Genomic DNA, 9,483 nt, shown 5'->3' with positions numbered 1-9,483 from the left:
TTATTTACAATAGTCAGGCTATGGAAGCAACTTGGGCAATCATCAGTGGATGAACGGATAAAGAAGAGGTGGTACATATATACAATGAAATGTTATTCAATCATAAAAAAGAATGAAATCTTGTCATCTGCAACAACATGGATAGACCTAGAGGGTATTGTGCTGAGTGGAGTAAGTCAGACAGAGAAAAACAAATGCCATATGATTTCACTGACATGTGGAATCTAAAGAACAAAGTTACAAACAAACAAAACAGAAACAAACTCATAGATACAGAGAACATTTTGATGGTTGCCAGATGGGAAGGAGGGGGGGTGGGTGAAAAAGAGAAGTGATTAAGTAGTACAAATTGGTAGTTACAAAATAGTTACGAGGATGTAAAGTATAGCATGAGGAATAAAGCCAATAATATTGTAATTACTATGTATAATGTCAGTGGGTACTAGGTTTATTGGGTGGTCACTTTGTTAGTTATATAAGTGTCTAATCACTATGTTATACACCTCATGCTAATATAATATCATATGCCATCCATAATTTAAAAATAAAAAAATTATTTAAAAAAAGAATAGCCTTTTCAACAAATGGTACAGGGACAACTAGATATCACCTCTAAATGAATGAAGTTGGATCCCTATTTAACACTATATACAAAAAGTAACACAATATGGATCACAGACCTAAAAGTAAGAGCTTAAACTATCAAAATTTTTATAAGAGAAGTCTACGGCCATGCTACCCTGAACAAGTCTGATCTCATCTGATCTTGGAAGCTAAGCAGGGCCTGGCCTGGTTAGTACTTGGATGGGAGACCACCTAGGAAGACCAGGTGCTGTAGGCATAAAAAATAACAAAATAAGGGATTGTAAACTGACAAGGTCCTTGCAATCTGTGAGGTCAACCAAGGGCTGCTTCACCTAAGGAAAAAAATATATATATACATATATATATATAATAAATCTTCATAACCTTGAGTTCCTTAGATACAACACCAAAAGCACAAGAGACAAGAGACAAAATCAATTGGACTACATTGAATATTAAAACTATGCTGCAAATGATATCAGTAAGAAAGTGAAAGGACAGCCCTCAAACTGAGAGAAAATATTTGCAAATGATGTGCCTGCTAAGGGTCTAGTATTCAGAATATATAAAAAACATCTTACAATTCAACAATGAAAAGGTAAATAACCCATTTTTTTTTTAATGGGCAAAGGATTTGAATAGACATTTCTCCCAAAAGGACATACAAATAATCGATAAGCATATTAAAAGATGCTCAATATCATCAGCCATTAGGGAAGTGCAAATCAAAATCACAATGAAATACTACTTCACATCCACTAAGATAGCTATTTTTTTTTTAATGAAAATAAGTGTTGAGGAGGACATGAAGAAATTGAAACCTTCATATATTGTTAGTAGGAATGGTAAGTGGTTCAGTTGCTTTAGAAAACAGTATGACAGTTCTTTAAAGTTAAATATAGTATTACCATATGATCCAGTAATTTCATTCCTAAGTATATATACAGAGAACTGACAACATATGTTCACACAAAACTTGTACATGAATGTTCACAGCAGCATTGTTTATAACATCCAAAAAGCCAAAATAACCCAAATGTTCACAAACAGAGAAATAAACAAAATGTGGTATATCCATACACTAGAATACTATTCAGCAGTAAAATGAACAATGTACTGAAACGTGTTACAATATGGATGAGCCTTGAAAAAATGCTAAGTGAAAAAAGCCAGACACAAAAGATCACATGTTTCATTTCTATGCAATGTCCAGAAAAGGTGAATCCATAGAGACAGAAAGTAGATTAGTGGTTACCAGGGGATGGGTGAGTGGGGACCGGGGAGTGACTGCTAACGAGTATGGGCACATGGAAATATTTTGGAGCTAGACAGTGATGATGGTTGCAAGGCTCTGTGAATATACTAAAAACCACAGTTGTATACTTTGAAATGATAAATTTTATAGTATGTAAAAATTATATCTCAGTTTTTAAAAAAATGCATCGGTACAGTCACTTCTTATTTATTTAGTTTAACTTTTAAATTCCCTAACTAGTCTTCCAAAATAGCCTAAAATTTATCGACAAAACTACAATGCTAACAAAAGGCATGCTTAACCTCACTTGTGTGGTTTTTAACAGAATAAGATGTAGGTCATTAATTTGAGAGAGGGAAAGGCAGAAAAGATTTAGAATAGGTAATAAAAAGAAGGTATCCATCTACCATCCCTAGCTACCCCTTAGAAAACTTTTGTGGGTACCAGAAAACCACACACTTATATTAGTTGATAAAAATCCTCATTATTAAGTCAAATGTTATCATAATTCCTCAAATTTAATTTCACATGTAGCAGTTTTTCAATAATTTGATCTGATTATGATCCCATACCTTCTCAAGGGTATACCTGTATTATTTATCTTTTTAAACCTTCCAAATTATAAGAATTACTTAAAAAAAAATACAGATATAAAGTTAGGCAGTTTATCTCAAAGCAAAAAATCTAAACTTTCCATTTCTGTCTTATTTGTTCATAAACTAAACAGCTTTCACATGGACTTGAAAGCTAAGCCTTAATATCAATTTCATGATTTTGCATTTTACTTCCAAGTGTTTCATATGAAAGACTGAGTATGGCTAAAAATAAAATAAATAAAATAAAATAAAATAAATAAAATAAAATAAAATAAAATAAAATAAAATAAAATAAAATAAAATAAAATAAAATAAAATAAAATAAAATAAAATAAAAAAATAAAATAAAATAAAAAAATAAAATAAAATAAAATAAATAAAATAAAATAAAATAAAATAAAATAAAATAAAATAAAATAAATATATGTATAGCTATAACACACACACACACACACACACATACACACACGCACACTTCTTTTGCATCAGAATTCAGGATTTATAACTCAAATACTGCTCTCCACTAAGGAAGTGAAATTCTCATGCCCTCTGTATTGTAGAGCTGGAAAGCATGGAATTCCATCAAAGTTGCAAGATCAAGCTTGTAACATACAGTTAAAAAGCAATATGTAAGTTGAACAAATCACTATATAGTAATACAGCAAAAATACCTGTCCTTACTGATGCTTCCCTTCTTTAAAAAACAAAACAAAACACTTTGTAACAATACACCCTGCAAGTGGCCTCTACTCTGTCATGGGCAGAGTTATAGAATTATTTCAAAACAACTGAAATAACTGAAATCCATAGAAAGAAAACCTAATACAAAATTATAGGAAATTTTAGTTTTAGTTTTAATAAAATGTTGCATAAATGAAGAGTACTACTTCAGATAGAAATGACATAGCATGATTTAGTCCTATAAGGTGTAATCCAAATATTTATTCCCTCTGTCTTTCATCCACTAAAGGTCATTTATACTTTCACTATACTTGATATAGTGGTGCTTTTTTAAATATAAATAAAAGGATTCTCACCAAAGCTACTTAAAATTAATTTAAATTACAGCATAAATGCAGATTATCAAGTTCAATTTTCTAAACAGACAAATAATAAATTGACAACTGAGCTTGCACTAATGGTCAAAAGTTCATTTATTAGGAATGTCTGGTAGAATTTGAAAAATCTGAAAGTTTAGGCATAAGTAAGTGGTCAATTGCTAAAAGGAAAATAGTTAATCACAGAATGAGACAATATGATCACGCTTTTGGGTAACATTTCATAAATCTTAGGAAGGCTCCACAGTATGGGGCAGTAAATCATTAAATTACTTTCAGGGGCCAAACTGATATGCCCAGTCCTCTAAGTGCAGATGGGTCAGAGAAGACAGGAAGTAATGAAAGCATGTTAAACAGAGAAGTATATGCAACCTTTCCTGACCAAAATGGAACTTTTCCATTAGAGCGTCAACTCATGTTACTTCCCATTCAGCTATGTCATTTCTCAGCCTGCACTTTCTAAATACTGCAATAACTATGAACGCACTTACTCGTATATATGTAAATGGATGCACAACTGTAAAGTTTTGCAATTCGAAAACTCTATTGAAAATCTGAGTTCTCTATACTGGTCCCAAGACCTCCTTCCTGACACCTAGGGTGTCTAAAAGCAACATTTGCTTTTTATTTGACCTGTAAAAAGGGGCCCCAAGGAAAATATTTTAAAAAGAAATCATTCATGCCTTTTGATGTTACAAAATAAAAAAGAAGTATATCCAAAGAGTACTGAACCCAAAGTCTGGAAACCAGGTTTCTGGGGCCTGACCTGATACTAGGATGCCAACTCTTCCAGTATGCCTGAGACAGGAGGATTTCCCAGGAATGGGGGACTTCCAGTGCTAAAACCAAGAAGGTCCCAGGCAATTGGGACAAGTTTGTCTCCCTATGAGTGTTAATGGCTAAATTCCAACCCACTGGGAGCACAGTTCCCTGGCTGCTGACATTCGGATGGGATAAAGGGCCTAGGAAAGAGATCTTCAGGTCTCCAAGGTCCTTTAGCTCTAATTTCCTATGACCCTGTGAAATATTTACATTGTGTTTGATTGCATTTTATAGTGTATACCATAAATGAATGTATATTTATGAAGGATCGAGAGCTCTGGAGATAGTTTGTGAAGCTATGCATTAAGTTCGGAGTTATATAAGCTTAATAGTAAAACAGAGCTAGGAGTTTTCTGTTTTTTATTTTTCATTTCTATAGCAAAGAGGAAAAATAAGCTGCTTCTAGAAAATATCAAGCCAGCAAAGAAAATCCTCCCAACACCCACATCCAACTTATCCCCATGTACCCTACTCTCAGATCACAGGAGACCTAGGCAAGACATCTGGACAAAAGTTTAAAAATAGGAAATATTACTTTGACTTACTGACAGCCACTGTGAAAGAATATATTTCTATATTTGTAAGAAAGACCTTACAAAGGTGTGATTGTAAGTAACTGCAAGACTCTTGAGCAAAGCAAATGCAATGTTTCAATTAACAACCCAGAATAACTATAGGGTCATAAAAGCAAAAGATAAATAAGGCCTTGAGTTAGAGTATGTTCACTTTCAAACACATACTCCCATTTTAGAAGATACAAAACAAGTTCTACATAAGAGCAAGTCACAATCTCAGGTGTGGTAAAATCAGAACAAAACATTCAGGCTTCTTCTTTCCTCATGGGGCATTCTAATTAGGATAATATCTGATTTACTGCTACTAATAAGGATCCTAATGAAAGCATCTCTGCCATGAAGACTGAGTTATGAAAAATGTCTAAAAGCGCAACTAAGAAAGAAGTCCTACTAAATGATTTTTTAAAGGCAATGACATTCAGGGAAAGTTATGAAAATGCCTGTTCTAAAACATAACAATACCTGTGATTTTTTTTCACTCATGATTGAACTACTCTATCATGTCTGGTCATCATTCTTCGCAAAGGGCAGCTAAACTGTCATTAGAATTTATCCAACATGCTCCTTCCTAAGAAGTCTGGCATCACCAATAAGACATTTCTTACTGGTTACTTAAGGGCAGCCTCAAAGTCTGTGCATGTATAGTCACACATGTACACATATAGGAATTTCCTTCTCCTTGCCTCTTCAGAAGTTTCTCCCCCAAAATCAATCAATAGTTTGTGCCCAAGTCTGTCTGAGACACTGTGGAGATATCAAGGTGAATGCAGGAAAGAGGGTCCAGTCCTCAAGATAGTTGTTATAATTTCCTTGGAGAGATAAGAAATACTCCCATGAAGAGTTCCCAGTATTAGCAAAATGGATGGCTATCATATTTTAGTAAGTAATACGGAGATACTGTCATTTACATGTTGTTTGCATGAATCACAAAGCCTTACCCCAATTAGGTAAGAAAAAATAAATCCATGCCATTTATTTCAAATATAGTAAAATATAATAAATATACAATAAATAACAGACTTTATTTTGAATATGGGGTGATATTCTTAATGGCCAAAATATCAAACTCAGGAAAGGGAATTAGGGAAAAGGAACAGTTTTGCTATTACCTCGGCAATGGCAATGAATTACGGCTTCGCAAAGCTCTTCTCAAAACCCAGAGATTTATTAAGAATAAGCTGCTGGGCTTGGTTTCTAGAGATCTAGGTTTTAGCCCCAACTCCACAATCGTATCCTCTCTTGCCCTGGTTTTCTACTTGTACTAGTTGAGGTTTGAACTAGATGATGGCTAAAGTTCCTTTAATAAACACTTCTGGTAACCTTTTCTCTGATAAATATATCAAGGTGTCATCCCCTCTCTCCACTCCCTCCTCCTCCACTAAATTACAGTGTACAACATCATGAATCTATACACAACAAGTGGTTAACAAAGATCTTAATTCACATTGCCAAAATTTAGCACTAAACAGTTAACAGTTTTACATTATCTAGTCTTAATAATCTACTGAGATTAATGTGACATATTATTCAATACTGTTGCAAGAAGATTTGGTATAGCCATAATTCATGATGGTAAAGATTAGATCAAATAATTATATATTCATTGCTTTTAGCAGGCTTAAAATTGGCTTAGCTACACAGCAACCAAGAGTAAGGAAATATTTCATTTCTTTCATTATGATAATCCAGTGACAACATCTGACTTTGGTACAAAAAGGCTACATAAATATCTTTTCATCTAAGACTTAAACCCACGTTGTTTGTGGGGTGGCGGGAGGAGAGAAGAAGATAAATATGGGTTGTAACATCAAACTACTTCTATTATCGATTTTTATGTCAAAACCTTGTTTGGACAGCTGAATGTTAGGACAATTATCACCTAGTAACAGCAAAGAATTCAAATAAAATGAACTCCAATAAAATGCTAAACAATACAAACTCTCTTCATTCTAAAATACTCTTTAGAGTCATTTCAGTAAAGAGATAAAAGAAATGCAAAATGGAAAGGGGACTACATACTCAAGCTTCCATGCAGCTGTATAATAAGGTGAATAATAGGAACAAAAATAAGTCAGAGAATTGAGAAATATGCTGGAAACGTTTTCCAAATACTATCCTTGCTTGTATCTAGCTCCATTATACAGTTTAAATTCAGCCAAATTTTTAAAGTATTTGTTAAACAGTTCCTGCATGTGACATATGTTTCCAGGATACTTCTGACATTGATATGAGAGATTATAAAACATTTAGAAATGAAAATGTCACTCTCCAACAAAAAACAACACTAACTTCCAAGCTTCTCCTGAATTCATAAGATGGAAAAACATTTGGAAAATACAGCTTTCCATTTTAAAATGTTCAGATAATATACCTTAAAACAAAAAGTCTAATTGTTCAAGGCAAGGAAGGAGGAGACAAGTCTAAATAAAACAAGATTCTAAAATTTACTCTAAGAAACAGTATCTTTCCTTTGCAGTCTCAATTTTATTTACTCCATAATAAGTAAATTGCTTTATCCCTTCGGCTGGGAAGGATAATTTTCACCCTACCAAGATAATGACAGTACCACTGCAGTGCTCGCCGAGCAAGAAACACATGAATATGAAGTAGCATCAACTTTTTCAATCAAAGTGTATGCAAGACTTGATTTGCAGTGCATTAATTTAGGAACTCAGCAGAGAGGCTCCTACTATATCTAGCTGATCTAAACTTGAGCTCATGATAACACTGCACAAAGCTATGGTAGATAAAAGTGATAGGTAATGCCAACAGAACAATTCCACTGACAACACAAACTCCTCCAAGAATTCTTCCAGGCATTGTGATAGGATACATATCTCCATAGCCAACTGTAGTCATAGAGATAATCACCCACCAGCAGGCAGCAGGGATGCTGGCGAAGTCCTTGTTGGATGTTTCCAGGTCCAAACCATGTTCAAGAAGCTGAGAAAGTGCACTAAAGATTGCCATGGCAACACAAATGAAGACAAGTAACATAACCATCTCTCGGTAACATCGTTTGAGAGTCAAACCAAGTGTCTGAAGACCAATGAAGTGACGGGCAAGCTTAATCACCCAAAAAATCCTCATCATTCTAAGCACCCTCAAGGTGACTCCAGCCCTTTGGAGTTGAGAGTTCTCGCCTGTAAATACTGTCATTAACACGGAGATGTAATACGGCGTGATTGCCAGTAAATCAATGATGTTCAGGGGTCTCTTGACAAACTCACACTTGTTTTTGGAGACGATGAACCTCACAATGCACTCTGCAGTGAACCAACCTATGCAGATAGCTTCAATTATCCTGTCAAGAGAACAAAAGAAGAATTGATCATTTTATTTTTAAACATTTTAATAGCTCTTAGAGTTTTTCAGATAGTACTACACTGACATATTAATTCAGTTACTTATTCCAGAAAACATAAAGAACAGACAGCATTACCAACATCATCAGACCCACTAGGACATAACAGAACAACAAATAGTACAGTTTAAATGAAAGCTGAATTTGATAAAGTTCTTATTTACATACTGCACGTAATACCATTAAAATTGTTTTTGATTGTATTAATATTTTTTTTAAAAAAAGATTCTCTTATTTGGTGGTTTGAAATTAACTTATACTCAGCTAGTCACAAAATGAAGTGGTACTTACTCTGTGAGGACAATGGTTCTCAACTGTGACATCAGTTTGAGGTAGGTCAGAGGACTTTGTTCCTATAGAGTTGACATACTCAAGTTTTCAATTTATTTCTTGGTAAATAAGAGTGAACTCAAGGTCATTCCCTAAAATGTTACTCTGTCTTCTTTTCCTATAGGCTTTGTGCGGAAGTTATTGAAGCTGAGCCAGCTTTGGGGGCTTGGAAGAAGTGCCAGTGTCCTCACCAACAGAGTGCCACCATCTCCCATGAGTGTCACTCTGGAAGAAAGGTTGAGGAGTCCCATACTAGGGCAAAACAATCACTACGACTTTCCCAAAGACCCAACTAGTTTGTTTTCCATGGCTATTTTTATTCAACGTACATTTTAAAAATATATGGCCTCATTTTAGCTAGAGCAGTATTTACCAGCCTTTCCTCATCACTGCACACATTGAAAATAATAATATTTACATAGCACACTAGTGTTGAGGGGTTATATTCTTGAAGCAGAATTCACCAGCCTGGGTACTCTGGCTACCACACCGGTCAGGAAGCCTTGATCCACAGTGACAGGGGATTCTGAGGTCATTTTTACTTAAATTACCTTTATATAAATAACATAATTATTACACCATCATTCATTTTTCTCCACATAATTCTTTCCCATCACTGAGCTAGACCCAAACATCAGAAATACAATGGAGAGAGAAAGATTGGAGTAGGTGACATAGGCAAGCCCGTGGGGCAACCTTTTGAAAAGAATTACTCCAAGTGCATTCCACAGAATACAGATTGCACTGGATGTTGCTCAGGGAAATGAATACATAAAATTAACCATGTCCCCCTCCTGTAGGATTCCCAGGGCTGTAAAGATTATTTTTATTTATTATTTGAACAGGTAGTACATTCACATGGTTCAAATTTAGAAGGTAAAAAAAGAGAACATTCTCA

The 9,483-nt window shown here is 34.4% G+C and overlaps 1 protein-coding gene and 1 pseudogene across 2 annotated transcripts in view; one reads left to right on the top strand and one right to left on the bottom strand.

Moving 5' to 3' along the window:
- The first annotated feature begins 722 nt into the window (after positions 1–722).
- Positions 723–841, top strand: LOC120622278 (uncharacterized; annotated as a pseudogene).
- Positions 842–2,887: 2,046 nt separating this feature from the next.
- The window catches only part of KCNG3 (potassium voltage-gated channel modifier subfamily G member 3), a 33,185-nt gene continuing 26,589 nt past the window's right edge, over positions 2,888–9,483 (bottom strand). For both annotated transcript variants that reach the window (XM_039887297.1, XM_039887298.1), the window contains exon 2: positions 2,888–8,195. In XM_039887297.1, coding sequence (XP_039743231.1) covers positions 7,550–8,195 — 646 coding nt within the window. In that variant the 3' untranslated portion in view covers positions 2,888–7,549. The remainder of the gene's footprint in view (positions 8,196–9,483) is intronic.

This window comes from Pteropus medius, unplaced genomic scaffold, assembly GCF_902729225.1.
Source record: "Pteropus medius unplaced genomic scaffold, Ma_sr-lr_union100, whole genome shotgun sequence".
Lineage (NCBI taxonomy): Eukaryota > Metazoa > Chordata > Mammalia > Chiroptera > Pteropodidae > Pteropus > Pteropus medius.
The sequence above is the reverse complement of the archived record's forward strand: the minus strand, read 5'-3'. Positions and strand labels throughout refer to the sequence as shown.